This window comes from Thalassophryne amazonica, chromosome 8 (genome assembly GCF_902500255.1).
Source record: "Thalassophryne amazonica chromosome 8, fThaAma1.1, whole genome shotgun sequence".
NCBI lineage: Eukaryota > Metazoa > Chordata > Actinopteri > Batrachoidiformes > Batrachoididae > Thalassophryne > Thalassophryne amazonica.
In genome coordinates, this window is record NC_047110.1 from 69,526,655 (window position 1) to 69,548,215 (window position 21,561).

The 21,561-nt window shown below is 40.8% G+C and overlaps 1 protein-coding gene across 1 annotated transcript in view; it reads left to right on the top strand.

Moving 5' to 3' along the window:
• ptprq (protein tyrosine phosphatase receptor type Q) overlaps positions 1–21,561 on the top strand; it is a 140,886-nt gene that overhangs the window by 45,201 nt on the left and 74,124 nt on the right. The window contains 12 exon segments of the mRNA XM_034175490.1: positions 1,150–1,329; positions 1,430–1,537; positions 3,832–4,113; positions 4,204–4,485; positions 4,857–4,977; positions 7,038–7,192; positions 7,280–7,425; positions 15,674–15,845; positions 18,410–18,736; positions 18,838–19,113; positions 20,839–20,990; positions 21,260–21,401. Of these exon segments, the coding sequence (XP_034031381.1) occupies positions 1,150–1,329; positions 1,430–1,537; positions 3,832–4,113; positions 4,204–4,485; positions 4,857–4,977; positions 7,038–7,192; positions 7,280–7,425; positions 15,674–15,845; positions 18,410–18,736; positions 18,838–19,113; positions 20,839–20,990; positions 21,260–21,401 (2,343 nt within the window).

Below are 21,561 nucleotides of genomic sequence, written 5' to 3' on the forward strand. Positions count from 1 at the left end.
CATAATAAGTGCCCGTAGTCTAAGAATCACCCCTGAATGCTATCTGAGGAATTCGAATGCAGCTTGAATTCAGTTCGAATACAGGTCAAGTTGCACGATTGGCGTTCGAATGTTCTTTCGGGCATTAGTAGGAATGCGGTATGACTGCAGTTCATCCACTATTTGTGTGTCTTCCAACATGAGCAATACACAAATGTGCCAACTGCTGTAGGGATGCTGTACGAGACGTTCGAGTGCAGTTTGAATGCAGCACAAATTGCACAAATGTCGTTCGAATGTAGACAGTCGTTGTTAGCAACAGCAACTGGGTTAGCCAATAGCACTGGCACCAGTTTGTAAACAACACATTATGCGCTATTTAATGCGTATAAAGGCTGCATCAAGTCCACAGACAGCAGTAGGACAATAATGTGTGTGTGATTTATTAAGTTGGCCACAAAAAAGACAGAAATGCTCAAAAACAGAAATAACTGCAGCTTTCACTAATTTTAATAGTCTGTCCAGCCATCTTGGATTGTGAACTTATGAAATTTGGGGTTTGAATGAGCAGACGACTTGGTATGGACAGTTTTTAAGACGTGCCTCCATCTTGAAACCGTGAGACCTCCAGTTAGTGAGCCTCTTGCTCGAGTGTTTGGCATTCCTGGGCGGGGGGTGTAATTGGGAAATGCCAGCCTCCAAGTACAAATGGAACACACCATAACATGACCAACCCAGCCACCCATCTAATCTGGTGGGCACCAAGGCCACCGCTGCTCTTGTGCATATATTTGCAAATTAATGAGGGACTTACCACTTATTGTTTATGGACTGCTACATGTATCACACAAGTACTTAGCAGGAGAAGGTTCACATTCACACTCCAAGTAGTGTGGCGCATGTCGAGTAGATGAGGCTTTATATTTTGTACTTGACAGCCTGGATATGGTGCAGATTATCATGGTGAAGTTACATTTTGCCCTCCACACTGTAATGCCTTTGTTCAACATATATCAACCAAACAAAATTTCAGCGTGTTCCTGTGGACAGACAACCTATTCCATGTTAGTCATCATTCCCACTCAGCATCTTGGTGTTACATTATGTACCCAGAGTGCAATGTATCCTTTTTAAAAACGTTTTTAATAGAGTGTTGTCTCTGTTGTTTAGTTCCTAGCTCAGTACTGGACTTAGCCTATCAAAACATCAGCTCCACCTCCATATTTGTGAGTTGGGCCCCACCAGTCAACCCCAATGGACGACTCACCCATTACACTGTCTACGCCCTTCACCTGCAGAACAGTGAGGCCCTGCAGTGGGCTACCAATACCACAAGCATATTGATAACAGGTAGTGCGTGCAGTCTCTGCCCAGGCTAATTCATTTGCTTTTTGTATACAGGTCAAGGGAGTGAGTAAATAAATAAATCTTTTTGTGTCTATATTTATAGGTTTGAACAAATATACCAGTTATAAGCTGCGTGTGACTGCATCCACTGCTGTAGGAGAGAGCTCTCTGTCGGATGAAGATGACCTCTTTGTTTTTACCTTAGAAGACGGTGTGTGGTGAATATTAACAGTATACATATATGATAAAATAATTATCACATATTACAAAAATCTGCTGTATACTCATAAAACAGCCCTCATGAGATACAAGAAAAAAATACGGCTGATAAATCAGTTTTCCTATCAATTTTACTGGAAACTGGCAATAAAATCAGGGCGATACAAATCTTAAAACAGGGTGATACAAAAAAGACATCGAAAATACCAGGCTTTGTATCACCTCACTTTTCATCCAATCAGGAGCCCTCATTTCTCGGCCCCACCAATGACACACTCCAATTTTGTGTTACCCTGGTTACAAGTCCAGGATCCTGATACAGGGTCCAGATCATTTCATTCAACCAAGAGGTCTCTTCAAGGTGAGAGAGTTTTAGCCTCTCTAGCAGGGAGAATTCTACAACTTGAGTCTCATGCTGAAGTTGTGAGACATCAGTGAAGATGACACTCGTGACTTAATAGAGAGACATAAGAACATTCCATAATTTACATATTTACATGATTTACCTGTGTTACTCATTCTACATGATTCATGTGTATGATTATTGTTCTTTATTTTTGTTGTAATATGTGATGAATATCTTATTGCATGTCTGTTTATGTATCACAACCTGCATCATGCCCCGATGTATCTGTATCACTGTATCAGCCCGAGTGATAAGGTATACATATATACATATCTGGTATTGCTTTTCCACAAAAAAGAAACAAACAAACAACCAATAGATCTCCGAGCATCCTGACATTATGCATATGGTTGTTGTTGGTCTTTTGGATGCCCCTCACCACAGCAGATCCACTACAGATCCACATTAGGATTTGGCACAAGTTTTATGATGGATGCCCTTGCTGGCACAACTCTAGTTCCATATGGAGAAACATACACACAGCCTCTGGTGTTCCAGGAGTGACTCTTTCACTTCTGAGATCGGGTGTCCATCGGGAGTGACTGCACACATATGGTGTGTGCTACCATTATGAGGTTTCTTTGCAATCCATTAAATAGTTCAGGAGGAGTTGCAATGACGAAGTCAGTAATATATGATGCATCAAGTAAAGACAAAATTATAATCATCAATCCTGAAGATGTTGGACCAGAATGATTTTCCTTCATGCACATGTTTATATGGTGTGCATAAAGTTCCAAATAAATTAAGACTTATGGACAGACAAACAGATGGACAGGTGTTTGCAAGGGGCAAATCTGGTTCTTCAAGCAGTTCCATTCATTTAACCCTCAGGGGTCCATGGACTCCCTGGCACGTCCACATCAAGGGTATTTTTTTTTTTATGTTTCTAGACCTATAAGGGTTAATTTGGTCCTATATGCAAATAGACCTACCAGTTAGAATTAAAACCATTGCAGAGGTAGGACAATTCACACCCACTTACAACGTCAGGAGAATCCTGCTTGGAGACCTACTATTTGTTGGTTCACATTAGCAACAACACCTATGGGTGTCAAATAAATGTATTTTTTATTGAAATCTGTGAATGATTCTAACTTATTTTTGAGGAACAAAATGGAACAAAGTCAGTAGGAAGGTGTGGATTTGGAAGGCGGAAGGAACAAAAATTAGAAAATGGATTTTGTTCCAACTGAAATGTCAACTAAAGTATTGATTGATTGAAATGTTTATTTCAAATATCAAGGCACAAAATAAATAACACTAATAATATCAAATATAAAGAAAACCATAATCAATGGATATTCAAAAAGGAGTGAGAAGTAAAACTTATGTACTCCCACCCCTTGTCCTTAAGTAAATAACATAATTAACATATACACATGATATATGCATTAATACATATAAACATACACACATAATCAAGTACATTCATCCATCAGCACATGTATAGTCTCACATATAAATCCACATGTACCATACATAATACACAGAAACACCACAAAAAAGACTAGCAAGGCTAGCCAAAGCAAGGAAAGAAAAGAATTGCGTAGAAATAACCAAACAACAAAATAAAAATAAATAAGAATAACTAGACATTTGCCTCTAAAACACCAAAAAAAAAAAAAAAAAAAATTCCATAACTACATTCATGTTCAAACTACAGGCTCACTGAATGTGCTTCATTTCTCCACCACCAACAACCACTTAAATTAATACTGTACATATGAAATTACTGTAAAATATGACAACATCCTTTGTGTTTATTGACATTGTGTAACTTGATGAATCCATGTTGCAGTTAGATGAAATCATATGATTAACTTCGGCCTCTTGCACTGTATTTGAACCTCTGTGGGATTTTATCATCTCTCGCTCAGAGCCCGACTCCCCACCGGTGAATCTCACTGTGATCGACACCAGCCCTTCCACAGTCACAATAAGCTGGTCTCCACCCGAGAGAGCCAATGGCGTGATCCAACAGTACGAGGTCTTCTTTGAGAACCAGACCTATTCATCTTGGATGAATGTCTCCTCTGCCAGAGCCACGCTGAGGAACCTAAAGCCCTTCTCCTATTACAACATGTCTGTGAAGGCGTACACACGTTATGGCCATGGAAACCAATCCTCACACACATTATACTTGCTATCTGGAGAAGATGGTACACTTCTGAATGGACCTGGACAAACATACAAATAGTATCTCAATCTTCTTTTCTCAAGTTCACAAAAGTGCATGTCTATGTGTCCAGTTCCAGGCAGTCCTCCATATGATCTCGTCTATGAGTCGGTCACTCCCAGTGAGGTCAGCGTGACGTGGCAGCCTCCTCTGGTACCCAATGGCGTCATTACTCACTACACTCTGGATCTGTGGAACTCCACTCACCACCTGAACCTCACCTCTCCAACTAACTACATCTTCATCACTCATCTGAAGAAGTATGCCCGCTACCGCGTGATGGTGCAGGCACACACACGTGTCGGCGCCAGCAACCACAGCAGCGAGCCCCTGAACATCACCACTCTGGAGGATGGTGAGAAAGGCGGGTGGGGGTGGAGGTAAAAGGAGGGTTTGTTTTCAGCGTTCAGGAGAGTGCACGATTACGTCGAGCGTGACAGCTGAGTAGGAAGGGCATCTGATTGAATCTGACTTTCTTCTCGTCTTTGGCTCTCCGTTTCAGCACGTGCTAATGATATTATATCACATGTGCTTCATCCCACGTGATTTGCTCTGCTGTTTCAGGATGGAGAATTACAGATGAGGGACTCATTACTAATAAAACATTTTTTCATTCCAGGGCAATATTCTGTTCCTGAGTTGCTGAACTGCACAGAGACATTTTTGTAGATTAATCATGTAGCTGTTTGCATTATATTACTGGAAAAACTTTCTCCCACGTCTCAGCTCCAGACACACCTCCTCAGTTCCTCCGTGCCAGGAAGTTGTCAGACTATGAAGTAGAATTGTCGTGGAAATCACCACTTGAAGCCAATTCAGACATACTCTACTACATCGTCAGAGTTTGGTGAGTTTGTAGAGGTCTGTTCCAATCACTGTTTTTGAAGAGAAATTGAAGAAAAGAAGAAAAAAAATATTTTTTTTTCAAATCATAGTGAAACAGAAGTCCAATATTTTCAAACAAATGATTTACTGAAATGTTACATATCTGAGAGAAAATTATATATAATTCTAAATGATATTGAGTACATTTATAGACTTTTGGCTGTATCATAAAATACAATGTGCTGTTTAAAAAGAAAAAAATACTAACATAATGAAATCATGAAAAAATACAAAGGGAACAAAATGAAAAGGTAAATAAATAAGTGTGCGTTTTTTGCTGGGATGAGGTTTGTGTTGATGTCTGAATACACACAGATATACGAGTACAGTCTTGCCCGCCCTCGTTCATATACAGTGAGGAAACTAAGTATTTGAACACCCTGCAATTTTCCAGGTTCTCCCACTTAGAAATCATGGAGGGGTCTGAAATTTTCATCTTAGGTGCATGTCCACTGTGAGAGACATAATCTAAAAAAAAAAAAAAATTGGAAATCACAATGTATGTTGTTTTTTTTTTAATAATTTATTTGTATGTTACTGCTGCAAATACGTATTTGATCACCTACCAACCAGTAAGAATTCTGGCTCACACAGACCTGTTAATTTTTCTTTAAGAAGCCCTCTTATTCTGCTCTCTTTACTTGTATTAATTGCACCTGTTTGAACTTGTTTCCTTTATAAAAGACACCTGTTCACACACTCAATCAATCACACTCCAACCTGTCCACCATAGCCAAGACCAAAGAGCTGTCTAAGGACACCAGGGACAAAACTGTAGACCTGCACAAGGCTGTGATGGAGTACAGGACAACAGGCAAGCAGCTTGGTAGAAGACAACAACTGTTATGATTATTTATTAGAAAGTGGAAGAAACACAAGATGACTGTCAATCTCCCTCAGTCTGGGATTCCATGCAAGATCTCATTTTGTGGGGTAAGGATGATTCTGAGAAAGCTCAGAACCACACGAGGACCTGGTCAATGACCTGAAGAGAGCTGGGACCACAGTCACAAAGATTAGTAACTCATGATGCTGTCATGGTTTAAAATCCTGCAGGGCAGCAAGGTCCCCCTGTTCAAGCCAGCACATGTCCAGACCCATTTGAAATTCACCAGTGACCATCTGGATGATCCAGAGGAGGCATGGGAGAAGGTCATGTGGTCAGATGAGACCAGAATAGAGCTTTTTGGAATCAGCTCCACTTACCATGTTTAGTGGATGAGAACAGCCTCAAGAAAACCATCCCAACTGTGAAGCATGGGGGTGGAAACATCATACTCTGGGGGTGCTCTTCTGCAAAGGGGACAGGATGACTGCACCGTATTGAAGGGAGGATGGATGGGGTCATGTATTGCAAGATTTTGGCAAACAACCTCCTTCCCTCAGTAAGAGCATTGAAGATGGGTCATGGCTGGGTCTTCCAGCATGACAATGATCCCAAACACACAGCCAGGGCAACTAAGGAGGGGCTCCATAAGAAGCATTTCAAGGTCCTGGAGTGGCCTGGCCAGTCTCCAGACCTGAACTCAATAGAAAATCTTTGGAGGGAGCTGAAACGCCAAACCTGAAAGATTTGGAGAAGATCTGTATGGCGGAGTGGACCAAAATCCCTGCTGCAGTGTGTCCAAACCTGGTGAAAAACTACAGGAAACGTTTGACCTCTGTAATTGCAAACAAAGGCTACTGTACCAAATATTAACATTGATTTTCACAGGTGTTGAAATACTTATTTGCAGCAGTAACATAGAAATAAATTATTAAAAAAAAAAACATACATTGTGATTTCTGGATTTTTTTATTTTTTTTTTGATCATGTCTCTCACAGTGGACATGCACCTAAGATGAAAATTTCAGACCCCTCCATGGTTTCTAAGTGGGAGAACTTGCAAAATCACAGGGTGTACAAATACTTATTTTCCTCACTGTATATGAACGAGGGCGGGCAAGAGAGGAAAGTACTTTATATGAATGAAAAATCTTTGTCTGAATTCATCAAATGAAATAAATTGCCTTTTTTTAAAGGAATGAATCGACTGAGAGGTGGCAGAATGTAACACAGACATCAGTGATTATTAATGTGGATGCTGAGAGTCACTACAATGCTTCGGTCTCCAGCTGGACCAGACTGGGAGATGGTGGACTGTTAATATACATCAGCTTCACTACCCTCGATGCAGGTGCTACAGAAACGTTTCTGACACCAAATGTCATCATTATTTGTTTGCTCTGTGTTACTTTGACAGTTTGTGTCCTCTGACCTGCAGAGCCATTTGACCCTCCTCAGAATGTGACATTTGCCAATCTGACCACCTCCTCAGTCACCGTGCTGTGGTACCAGCCCACTCAGCCCAATGGAATCATCGTTCACTACACTATCTACTACTCTGACAACATCACCGTGACCGAGAAGGTCAGACAAATTTATAATACCTTGTAATGGGACACACATGAGGTGTGCTGTAGGTGTTATTAAATTTTATTAACAGCGAGAATGTGTTGTTGTGATGTCCGTAGTGAGGTCAAGTTATTAACAGCTCAGACTGATAGATCTCACCTGCATTTTTAAACAGGAAAAAACCATGTGGCTCACTATAATAAGTCACTGTTACATTATGCAACCCCAAATGGGATAAAGGGAGGACAATATGGAAAATGAAACAGGCAAACAAACAAATGCAGTGATTATTCCATTTACTTTTATTTCATTGTAGACAGTCTGAACCCAAAATATTTTGTGTGCTCCATTAGGGTGGAAGGGGAGGCCGGGAATCAGCAGAGAGTTACTCCATCGCATTGCCTGAGAGCTCTTTGCACTGAGTGTTTCTGATTGGCTCACACAGATGCAAGTTATTTACAGCACTGGGTGATTCCTTCCTCCTCCTTTGCAGGAATTGTTTAATATGCCACCTGCCGCATTAAATTCTATTCATAAATCATTTTTAGCCCGTGTTGAGTGTTTTTTCACTGACATGCAAAATTAAAGCAGAACAACAGACTCAGGAAGCTCATCAGAAGAGCTGAATCTGTCCTGGAGGTTGAGCTGGAGTCCGTGGTAGAGGAATCATAAAGGAGGATGCTGAGGAAACTGCTCAGCATCCTGGACAACACCTCCTGCATGCTACACTGGCATCCTGTCAGAGCACCTTCAGCCATAGACTAAGACCATCGAGGTGCACCACAGAACGCCACAGGAGGTCTTTCCTACCTGTGGCAATCAGACTGTATAATTATTCCACCCCCTACTGCAGGATGAATACATAGCGAACAAGTTCAATCAATCAATCAATTCAATCAATTTTTTTTTTATATAGCGCCAAATCACAACAAACAGTTGCCCCAAGGCGCTTTATATTGTAAGGCAAGGCCATACAATAATGATGTAAAACCCCAACGGTCAAAACGACCCCCTGTGAGCAAGCACTTGGCTACGACCCACGTCGTAGCCAAGTTATGTGCAATATTGTCAAGCATCTTGTGCAAGTTGTGCAATGTCTTCCAGTCATTTCTCATACATTTGTTGTATTCAGTTGTATAAAAAAACGTTCACTGTTTACTATTTCTGTACTCTGGTAAGATAACTTCCTTTGGGATAAATAGAGTTTATCTTGTCCTAATAATAAGTCCCTTATATAATATAATAATAAGTCAATTTGGCTTTGTTTTTTTGTTGTTGTTTTTTTGGTTTTTAATTTGCATTTTCCACACCTTCCAAACTTTTTCTGATTTGGGGTTGTGCATCAGATTTTTAACATATCTACAGGGTAGGAAAAGAACATTTGTTTTAATCTGGTATGTGTTATATAACCCAGAAATGCAGACAAGGGAATTTGTTATTTTACCAGATCAAGAAGTACAGTCCAGGAATGAAGTCCAAACAGTCAGGTGACGGGAGGCAGTAGTCTGAGGTAGGGAACGCAGTGAGAGCGAGGAGATACAAACACTGGGTGACAACATGAATACAGGGTGTGGTGATGAAATATCCCAGCAATCCATAATCAGGTCTGAACATTTTAATACAGATGCAGATGAGGAGATGAGCGACAGGTGGTGTGACTGGAATGTAAAACAGCTGTGAGGGAGTGCAGGTGACAAGGACACGCCTACAAACACACATCAGACAGGGATCCACAACAAACCCAGAGTGAATGTCCGCAGACAAACATTATAACTACAATATAAAACTGTAGAGGTGGAAACTAAAGGAGAACTACAAAAACTGGCTGAAGTATATCAGAACCCACAGTGAGACCTGGGTGAATGAATTATGACAAACCTTAAACACTACCACATAAAACCTGAGGTGTAAACTAAAGGGGCACTGAAAACATGAATAAGTACAGTGCATCCAGACAGTATTCACAACACTTAACTTGTTTTGCCCCACATTGTGTTATGTTATAGCCTTATTCAAAAATGGAGTAAATTTTTTTTTTTTCCCCCTGAAAATTCTACTCACAACACCCCATAATGACATCATGAAAAAAGATTCTTTTTTTTTTTTTTAGTTTTTGGAAATTTCTTAAAAATAAAAAAAACTAAGAAATCACATGTATAAGTATTCACACCCTTTGCTCAATACTGTGTTGATGCGCCTTTGGCAGCAATTACAGACTCAAGTCTTCTTGAATATGATGCCACAAGCTTGGCGCACGTATCTTTGGGCAGTTTTGCCCATTTCTCTTTGCAGCCTCTCTCAAGCTCCATCAGGTTGGATGGGGAGCATCAGTGCACAGCCATTTTCAAATCTCTCATGGTCTGAGCATCCTTCGGGTGCCTTGGAAAACTCCAGGTGAGCTGCCATGTGCGTTTTACTAAGGAGGTGCTTGCGTCATGTCCAATCATCTGAATTTACCCCAGGTGGACTCCAATTAAGCTGTGAAAACATGTCAAGGATGGTCAGTGGAAACAGGATGCACCCAAGCTCAATTCTGAGCTTCATGGCAAAGCCTGTGAATACTTATGCGCATGTGATTTCTTGTTTTTTTTTTTGTTTTGTTTTGGTTTTTTTTGTAAGAAATTAGCAAAAAAATAATTAATTAATTAATTAAATCCATTTTGGAACAAGGCTATAACATGAAAGTTGTGGGAAAAGTGCAGTGCAGTGAATACTTTCTGTATAAAGTGACCAACAGCATTCAACAAATAGGACGGCAGATGGGGACAAGGGATGGAACACAACAGTATGAGCACAGCTGCTTCTGAAAGAATACAGCTGTTGTACTGCTAAAAAAGTAAGTTCCTTTGGCTTCTCCTTTTTTTGTTCAGGTCACCACAGCAGAAGCTTACATTAAACAAAAATGGGAAAAAAAAAACTTATGCCTGCATCTGAAAGGAAACCTGGACAAAATATTGTGAATTCCAATGGGAGATATCAAGCTCACCCTCATGGAAATCATCCATCCAACCATTTTTTGTTCGTGTTTACTCCAATTAAGGGAAATGGTGGTGGTGTGTGTATGTGTGTGTGTGTGTGGGGTGGGGGGAGTGGAACCTAGAGTGCCTTGATTGGAGGGTGTCAGCTCAGAACATGGTGCCATTTTGGATCTAACTGCGCTGAACTACTGAATGGATCTTTTATGTTTTCAACATTTTTTTAATTATTTAACCGCATACAGCAACACATCCAGGTACAATCAAAATAAATATAAAAATACGTAAGCTATCAAATTTAAATAAATTTACAATTATGATGATTTATTTAATTAATTTAAAGCCTGATTTATGCAGCTGCTGCTCTTTAACTGTGTGTCATGCAATGACATGCGTGACAGTTTTAAAAGTTCTCTGTCTCTGGATTATGCTTTATTCTGGACTAATCTGACCCTCAACAAGCTTTTCTTTTTACAATCATCACCTCCAAATCAAAGGTAAGCTGTACATTTTCCTCTCTTACTGACTTTGTGCTGTAAAGGTGATGCAGAGTTTTCTAAAAACTATTATACTATGATAGCAGACGAAGGATTAAAAGCAGAAAAGTGTCAAATCACAGCCTTTTGTGTTTGATTTAACAGGTGCACGTCAAGCTGCGGGTCCGAGTCTGAACACCATTTGAAAAAACTAAACAGGTCAGACTTTTAATCACAGAAATGACTCCGGTCCCACTTTCCACAAATTGGCGAGTGTCAGAGCTGAACTTTTAATTTGTACCTCTGCATGTCCAGACTGATCGGAGTTTTTAATGGAAATACATTGTGATCGGACGGGACATTTTATCTGATGTGAGTGAAAAATCCGCTGTACAAAATCCGTGTTTATTACGTGGAAAATAATACAAAAACTTTGGGGCTTTTTTTGACGGGTGACTGCGAATATCTGGTTTATACGATGACGGTTTAGGTGAGTTTTACTGTACATGGGACTGAACAATAAATTTGCCTCGCAAAGTTTTGATGATGATGTTAGCTTCCATCCCACATGGCTGACTTTATTTTCCAAAATTTTTCTTCTGTTCGGATCTGAAGGGAATCTGTACATCTTGAAGCTGTTACTGTGACTATTTGTGCATCCAAATGCACAGCAACCCATCATTTTTCAGTGAATAAATAAATAAAATAGCTGGATTTACATGCAGACACATTAACAGCAAATGCTATTTTTGCCCCAAGATGGCACCATGAGTCATGTGACCGATTTTTTTTTTTTTTTGACTCGTTATATCGCCCCACTCTCGAATAAAAGTATTCTACTGGAGCTTATCCCAGCAGACATAGGGTGTGAGGTGGGGTACACCCTGGACAGGACACCAGTCTGTCACAGGGCAACGTAGAGACAGACAAACACATTCACACCTACCTAAATTAAGTTTCTGATTCACCCATACTGCATGTCTTTGGATGTGGGAGGAAGCTGGAGCACCTGGAGGCAACCCATGCGAACATGGGTACAACATACAAACTCCACATAGAAAGGGTGGGAAACGATCCCACAACCTTCTTGCAGGTTAGGTGAATTGGAAACTTTATAATTGTCCAGGTCTCCCTTGCAAAAGAGTTCTTGATCTCAATGGGACTAACCTGGTTAAATAAAGGTTAAAACAAACACCTAGTGACAACCTGTTGATGAGTTAACTCTCTTTTCTCTTTAACTTTTCTGCTTGGGGTTTTTTCACTGCTTTCTCTTGTCTGACACTTAGGTGCTTTGCGGTGGGTGGTTCCCTTTGTTTCCCACACCCTGCTTTGGATCTTTCCTTCACACCTGTTCCTCATCACACACTCATCACACTAGATATTTAAGGCTCTCTTAACCATGTCTTCTCCACTAGATCATTGTGCCTTGCGCCTTCACTTTCAGCCCTTTCTCTGTTTTTGTTTTGTGTGTGTGTGTGTGTGTGTGTGTGTGTGTGTGTGTGTGTGTGTGTGTGTGTGTGTGTGTGTGTGTGTGTGTGTGTGTGTGTGTGTGTGTGTGTGTGTGTGTGTGTGTGTGTGTGAGAGAGAATTGCCTGCTTGTTTTTGGACCATGCCTCTGCCTCATGATTCTGTTACGGCTGCTGATTTTGGACTACCTTTTTGTCTACCAAACCCTGCTTGTTCTCTCAGTAAATCCTTTTGAACAAATCCTGTTTGTGTCTGAGCAAAGCATTTGTGTCCAGTCACTTTGTGTCACCAACCTTGATCCACTTGTACAGGCTTGTTTTTAACTAGTTTTATGTTATTGCTATTTTAATTTCTGTGCTTCTATTTTTTTTTTTTTTGCTGTAATTCACTTTATGATTTTATCTTGGAAGGTGCTATACAAGTAAACTTTACTTACTGTGAGGCATCAGTGGTTACCACTAAGCCACCGTGCAGCCCTCATGGAGATCATTTGACTGGAAATGCCTTTGTAGATATTTTACCATGCCAGCTCAGAAATTTCACTGTTCTGATTCTTCCAGTTGTTGAAGGATGTGTGGCTCCTGGGAGGCCAATCTTGATCACCTGTTCAGATCCTGTTCAAAAGTAAACATTTTCTGGGGTAATATTTTTATGGAGCTGGCGACAATGTTTGGGTCAAGTGTCACTTCTAATTGAGAGGAATTTGTTTGTTTGTCGAACATTCGACAGTCTCAAGCTTGAAAAGAAAATATTTATTTGGAATTTTAAGTGTAGCTACTACTAAAGCAAGCACCAAAAAAAAGAGAAAAGGGATAAAAAAGAGGCTTAAACCCATAGTTTCAACCAGATAGCCCAACTATAGAAATGCCCACAACCATTTGTGTGTGTGTGTGTGTGTGTGTGTGTGCGCAGCCTCTCCAGCCACAGATTGCAAGTGACTGTAGAAATCATGTATTCTATCATTTTAAATCATGATATACATCCTGCTGTGACCTCAGAGTGGGTTCAATAACTTCATTGGCTGTCATTTTGCAGAACTCAAATTTTGATCTTTTTTAAATTGGTATTTTTGGAGTTTTCCATCATCTCATTTGAATAAATTCAATAAGTATGAAATAAAACATTGCATCAAGTGTTTTTACTAAGTGGGATATTAAGTGAGAGGATGTGTTAACACAACATTGAGGTACAATAAGCTAAGCAAAATGTGCCTTACCTGTCTAAATGATGTTTTTATATTTCATTCTCAGCTGCTTAGGTTAGCTTTTCCTCTGGTGGATTGCACCTAAATGGATATCAGATTTTAACCCCATATTATTTATACCTCTATGCTATGATCTTAAGTGCAGTTAGATGTTAAGTCGGTGGAGTACTACATTTCAAGTTGCATGCAATTTTCTCCCATGCCATCTCTCTCTCCTTTGCTACAGCAGCGGAGTTATATTTACGGCGGAATATATGCTCGTATTGCCCATAGGCTTCCAGTACCACTTACAACTCAACCGGCATGAAACAGCTCAATCTCTTCTTCTCGGGTGTCATTGTGACTCATGATATCCGGGCTCCATTGACGAGGACTTTTCATAGTAGATGTGCATGCGCGTAACTCGGGGTGAACATACACTTAGAGTTGATTGAACTAACTCAGATCAAGTGTTGTGGAACCAGATACTCAGTTTCCCATCTCCAAGTAAGTCAACTCTGAGTTCAGGGATAGACTCAGAGATTGTTGAATCTCCTTTGTGGAATACCCCCTGGTGTTGTTGGTGCATAAACAACGATTAAAAAAAGAAAAAATGTAAGAAGTAAAAGAGTCAAATAGGCACAACTATGTTCACTGTAAAATAAGTAAATATAATGTAGTGGAATGGGACTGTGCAAAAGCATGTGATTGGTGTGCAGATGTACAGTACCCTTCAGTGCAGAGATGACCAATCTGTACTATGTGGGAGTGCGGAGGGGGCAGGGTAAATGGGGGTCTTTGTCATTATTTAGAAGTCTAACTGCGGATGGAAAGAAGCTGTTTTTGTGTCGTCCTGATGGACCTCAGCCATCTTCTAGAGGGGAGAGTGACAAAGAGTTTGTGTCCTGGGTGAGAGGGATCGGCCACAATCCTCTTTGCTTGCCTTAGGGCCCTGGAGGTATACAGGTCCTGCAGGGATGGCAGATGGCAGTCGATCACCTTTTCTGCTGCATGAATGATATGCTGCAGTCTGCTGCTGTCCTTTAGCAGTGGCAGCAGTATATCAGACAGTGATGAAGAGGAGATGATGGACTCAATGATGGGGCAGTGTAGAAGTTCACTATCATTGTTGATATCATCTATGATATTTTTGCCATGGAAAGAATCACTTTCTCCATAAAGCTTTTACATATATATATATATATATATATATTCATTTATGGCTGTAGATGGCTTTTTCTTTCATTGCATTATAAAGCACCTTATGTTTGTGTTTAGTTCTTGTTCACTTTATAAGTAAGTGGGGCCCTTTGGTTTGGTTTCTCCCTTGCTTTCACTCAGGGTCACTACAACAGGTCCGAGGTGGATCTGCATGTTGATTTGGCAGAAGCTTTACAACAGATACCCTTCCTCACAGTAACTCCACATTAAATGGAGAATGGGTAGTGGTGGTCTGGAACCCGGAACCTTCCACACTGGAAACAAGCGCACTTAATTGCTTGGCCACAACTTGAAAATAGGGGTTATTTTTTTTGTTATCTACAACTGACTGAGCAGAACAGACACATTGGTGTGTGTGCGTGCTGTATGGTGATAATTCTGAGAACAGTTGTACTGTTGCTGCCTGGTTATGCACCACATGAGTCAGCACCCTGTTGTGTCTTTTGAGGTGGATGAATGTTTTTACAGTGGCAGTAGTAATAGGGTTTGTAGCTCTTTGAAACAGGATTTATATGACCAATATGTCGAATGAGGTTCAAATCCAGGTGTATGCTTCAGGCTAAATGTCTGTGTCGTTTGACAAGACAGTTCATCTACTCTCCCAGTCCATCCATCTGGTAAATGGGTACAAGTTATGGCTGGGGAAGTAACCTATGATGGACTGGTATACCATCTGGGGAACATCATAACTCTCATCCATTTCAAGCTATGGTATCCAGGGATAAGAACCAGCCTGATGGACCTGTATGAGTTATTTATATTCCATTGATATATTGATGAAGAGGGAAAAACATCAATCACATTTTTCTTAAAATTCTAGGGTGCCTAAAACCTGTGCACATCGAATCTCGTCACCACCTACTCTAGTATCTTTACAGTTCTACAATACACATTATATGCTTGTGCCAGTGTGTAAAAGTTTGCGACTTTTCTGTCCACAGAGGGTTTTGATGTCGACCTTACCCGACCGTGCCTCTCCTGATTCAGCTTTCTCCTACACGTTAACCGGGCTGACAGGGGGCACAGCCTACTCCGTGTGGATGACCTCCAGCACCAAACAGGGGGATGGAGGGATCAAGAGCGAGAATCTAACCCTGATTTTACCTGAAGATGGTCAGTCAGACACAAACATGAGCCCAAATTGTATTAAGCAAACAAAAACACACAAATGGAGGGTCTGAGTGGCACGTCTGTACACCTTTTTCATTACACTTAAGCTTGAAACAAAAAAATTACATAAAAACTCTGCGACTGCAAACGTAACTTTCAGCATGTTAGTAAAAGGCAAAATCAGTCGAGCAAACTGGCTCTGTTTTTGTCTCTCTGTGACAACCGGTTTGTGTTTCCTTTTACTGATCATGACAAAAACTGTGAGGGATGAAAACCGCTGAAGGATGAAAGAGAGAGCGCAGAAAGGTTTATGATTTAATGACAGAGAAAAACAAAGTCTGATGGCTTTACATTTTCTACTCCCCTCTACGAGTAACTTCACACTGCACCCCTATTACATCGTTTTGTTGCCATGGAAACTATAATTTGCATATGCGCCATATTATTTATATTTAGTCACTTTATATTTATAGTGCAGGACTCAAACCTGATCAGTGTTTTTGTGTAATTTTGTGAAAAAATGGTACAGACAGCTGCTTTACACTTTGGGCCTGATTTACAAAGATCTCATAGAACTAGTATTAAATTGTGTGAGCATTCTAAAATTTTGCACATTTAGTTGAGAAGGTGAATGTTTTGTGGGTGATCAATCAGCCACTTGCAGGTATGCACATAAGTCAAACACACACTTTTTAACTGAAAATGTTGCTTATTGAACATTTGCCAAATCCAGAATGAATGTGCCTTGAAAATGATTTGTCTGCTATTTCACGGGTGGTGTGAGGTATGTGCACAAGCCCGGATTTAGCACTGATGCCATGAAAAGCACTCCTATGAATAATGATGATTAGGATTTTATTAATGTAAGTTACCCTGCTGTAAACAGACCCTGTGTCAATTCCTTATGTCGGCTGTATGCAAGATGTGCCGATTGCAGATATATCCACAGACACTGGGGATAATCTGCGGGTTGGAAGGGCCAAGTATTATAAAAATAACATCATTATTAATTGCGGGTGGGTTGAAGATGTGGATGAACGAAGCAAGCCAAAGTGGGCCACAGAGGTGCCACTGTGGGCTACACAGGTGCGCTGGCAGCTCTGCAGACAGTTCCAGAGCTGTCCACACCAAGCAGGTCTCGTTAAAGTGAGAGGGCTTTTGTCAGTGCAGTTTTTCTCTTTATGTGACTAGGGCTTCAATAACCCTTTGAAAAGCATTGTAATAATGCTTGGTGGGGGGTTGGATGGATGATTTATTTTTACCAGTGGGTTTGGTTAATGTTGTGGTCTGTGCTTCTGGACTGTGAATGTGAAATTTCCTTTCATTTTCAATCAGCCACTATAAATGAACATTTAATCTGGGTGCTCTCTGTATTAAAGAAGGTTAATGAATGAAAATAAAGAAATGCATACTCTAAACAGCTCAAAGTAAATGGCTTTGAGTCAGATTTATGCGTGTCTGCAATCCCGCACCTTGATTCCAAATTTGATTTCAGAAGCAATTACTAGCCCCTTAAATTTCTTTTGATTTTGATAAATTACATTGTATGTACTAAATTAATCTACATTTGCATGTTCTCCTACCAGTATTTTGCTCACTCGGGTAGACACACGCAAAGCTGCATATTCATTACTGCAAGCTTATTAAATGGAAAATACTTGCTATTTTCATCATTGGAAAGACACAATCTTCAGTTGCATCATTAGTAGATCAGTTGGCACATTTTTTTTGCAGGTAGTATGGAGATTGCACACGTTTTTTATACACCAAAACCTTTAGTAAATCAGGCCCTTTGTCACTTATGGTGTATAGTTTATGTTTTGGTCATTTTACTCATTACCAGTTCTCTGCCTCTGAATGATTGCTACTTAAACTGACTCTGTATTTCTGCCTGTGCTCTAGCTGCTCCACTCTCAGACAACCACCGGACCTCAAGGGCACCCTGTCTGTCCCACAAAGCCAAGCCCAGCAGGGGCTCCATCCCCTGGGCTCAGACCCCCACTCACACCTGGTTACTCACATCCACTCATTCATCGCATGGATATCTTTAGTTTTATCCCTCCTTTCCCATTTGTATTTCATTTTCTTTGCTGTATCCCATGGTCTGATTGACTTTTCTGAGGATCAGTGTATTCAGGATGAGTATGTTCTCCTCAACCTTATTCAATCCTAAGATTTTTATGTGTGCAAATTTCCTTCCTGAAGGCCTGCTTGAGTTGACTGCTTGGTCATCAGACGTCTACCATTACATTTTGTTTTAACATGTCTTCTGTGATGCTTAAGTACTGTCATCCTGTATTTTCCAGTCAGTTTGATGTGCTATTGTTGATTGCTTTAATTACAACAATGCTGGCAATGATTATGGCAGTCCTTGTGACAGATGATTATAATGATGATGTTGGTGTCTGCTGTGCTCTTCATTTTCCCCCCAAGTGTCAGAGTGTGTATGCTTGATTGATAGCCTCATTCAGTTGTTTGCAGTAAACTGAATTATAAAGACACAGTTTGCATGCAGCATTGTGAGTAGTCTGTAATAGTAACCCATTTTAATCTTTCCTCTTCTTTAGTGCCTAGTGACTCAGTCCACAATCTGACAGCTCAGATCTTCAGCTCCACGGCCTTTGTCGTCACATGGGACCCTCCCCTAGAGCCAAACGGCCGACCTTTCTATCTGCTCACCTTGACAGAAGCTGGCTCCCGCCAAAATGTCTCTGACACCAGTCAAATTGCTTCAGCTGTCAACAGGACCATCAAAAGCAACACAACTGACAATATCTTCCTCTTCACCAAGCTCAAAAAATATTTCCCGTATATGTTCACTGTTACCCCAGCAACCAGTGCTGGTCCTGCGTACAACCATACAAGCACCATGCACCTGAGAACACTTGAAGACAGTGAGTATACACTTCAGAATGATAGATAAACTCCAGACTTCCATTTGTTTGGCGTTTTAATTCCTTTACTGACATATGTACAAATGAGTGTGTCTCTTTAGTTCCTAGTTCTTCTCCATTGCTGGTGTCCATCAGGAACCTGTCATCGTCCTCCATCGCAGTGGTCTGGCAGCCCCCTCTAGAGGCCAACGGGGAGATAACAGAGTATACACTTACACTGTGGGGCCCCGGGGGCTCCAACATAACCCACACTCCCAACACCTCATTCATCCTCACCAACCTGCTGCCATACACACCTTACAATCTCACTATTACAGCTGCAACACACAAAGGCTCAGGGCCCTTTCTGCTGCTGCTACTACACACAGACGAAGGAGGTGAGTTTGAAAGATTGCCGTGGCTTAAAATTTCTGTTCGTCATTGCAGCCTTTGGCACACAGTGTACAATGTCACCTCAGTTTATTTGTCTTTCTACGTGGAGGTGGACAGGATAGCTCACAAATCTTTGAAAAAATATTTAGCAGTAAATTTTTAGACTGGGAAAAATGGGATTCAGTGTGTAGGATGGTAAATAGACTGCAATTATATAGGGCTTTTCCATTGGCATCAGGAGCTCAAAGCGCTTTACAGTTATACCTCACATTCATCCATACACACTCACACACCGATGTCTGTCAGGGTGCTGCCATGCGAGGCGTTCACTACACACCGGGAGCAACTAGGGAATTAAGGACCTTGCTCAAGGGCCCTTAGTGATTTTACAGTCTGGTTGGGGTTTGAACCGAGGATCCTCTGGTCTGAAGCCCAACGCTTAGGTCCTAGACTATCACCTCCCCCATTTTTTATGCTATTATTTCCAGTCATTGGTTTTATGGGCAGCAAGGTGGCTCAATGGTCAGCACTCTTGCCTCACAGCAAGAAGGTTTGTCATTCGATTCCACCCATCCCCAGTTCCTTTAGGGTCATGCTGCTTTTTCTACCCTAGACCTGGGGTTGGTCCTGGGTGCGGTCCATGGCTACCCCTTGGTCCTAATGGCTGGATTGTGCCTAACTAGGATGATTGTGCCTAACTAATTAGGATGGGTTAAATGCAAGGATCTGGGAATAACCACTTGACACCAATGGGCCTCTGGCCCTATAGAGAACAGGGATGTTTATCTTATTGATGTTGATCTCACACTGAAAATGCATCTGAATACTTGAAAGGTTCATGTAAGGCTGTGTTTCATTTAAAATGTACTAATTCTTGCTTTTGCCTTCATTGTCTTTCCCTTTCCAATAAAAATGAACTGATACTTTGTCTCTATTCAGTTAAATAAAGTAAACAAAATACTTATTCAGTTATAAACATCATTTTTACAAATTAAAAAAACTTGGTATTGTTGTTGGGGCCTATACCTGTACCCAACACAAAGACAATCGCCAGTTAACCTGAATCTTTCAGGAGACTGCTTCAAATAAATTATGGGTTTATCACCTAAAATTAATTGTGTTTGTATAAGCAAAACACACACACAGCATGCTTATTTCTTTTTATAAATAGTACATATTTAGCAGCTTTTCATTCATTTTTAAAAGTAAAACTTTTGACATTCAGACATTCTCCATGATCCTGAACCAGATATTCTTGTTTTTGTTGTTGTTGGTGGTGTTGTTCTTTGGCTGATTGTGGAAACCAGTTGTTTAGGTGCCTTTGTTAGTGAGTAAAGCTTTGGTCCCACCAAATAATAAAGCCATGAAAGAAGCTGGACAGAGGTGTTGGACAATGCCCATGTTTTTGCAGGAGAATGAAGGTCCAAATCTTAAGGGTCCTTGTGCTTCCTGTCTTACTATATCGTTGTGAGATTTGGCTGCTAAACAGTGATCTTAGGCAAAAGGAGCCAGCTGAAATGTCTCGGACATCTGTTGAGGATGCCCCTTGCCTTTGGTCACCTCCCTAGGGAGGTCTTCCAAGCATGTCTAACAGGGAGGAGGCCCCAAGGAACACTGCGTTTCTGACTGTTCTTTTAAATTTTTTGTTTGTTGATATCAAAACAGAATTTTTTTTCATTATTGTGCACTACGTGTTTCAGCCTTCCTGTTTATGTGCCTTTGTGATGCAGGGCCTATGTCCCCGCCCCGTAATCTGACCATATACAACCATACCGCTGTCTCCGTCTGGCTGAGATGGGAGCCTCCTCTGGAGCCCAATGGAGTGTTGACTCACTATGGCTTTCTGATCCGAGAGCTCATCACACATACCGTCACACACCAGGTGCTGTTAATTTCACACACTAAAAGCCACTCCAGCACAACACTGTCACACATACTTAACCATATGCCGCACATTCATTCCCAAACAGTATGTGTGGTCACATTTAAGGCAGCTCCAATTTCACGCTCCGGATGTCGCTCTGCAGTAACATTATTTGTACACACATGCACATATGTGCACAGATTGACTCAAGATAAATCCAGGAGTCACAGGTATATAATTTAATTTTAGAACCTTTCAGTCATTTCTGTTTATGTGTGTGTGACTAGAATTCTTCTGGTCCATCGACCACGGCATATCTATCCGGCTTCAGGCCTCACAGCTCCTATGAGATCAGTGTTTGCAGTTACACCAGAGTGGGGCATGGTAACCAATTCAGCAGCCCTGTGACCTTCACTACCAACGAGTCAGGTAGATACACACTCTCAAAGCAAAAAAATACAAAAAGTGTAATATTAATGCTCATTTCATGGTTTAAATAAATTCTATTTAGTTAAATGCTCCTTACACTCTCTTTCCAACATGGAACTGCTTACAATGACATAAAACAATCTCCCTGGCAACATTTGAC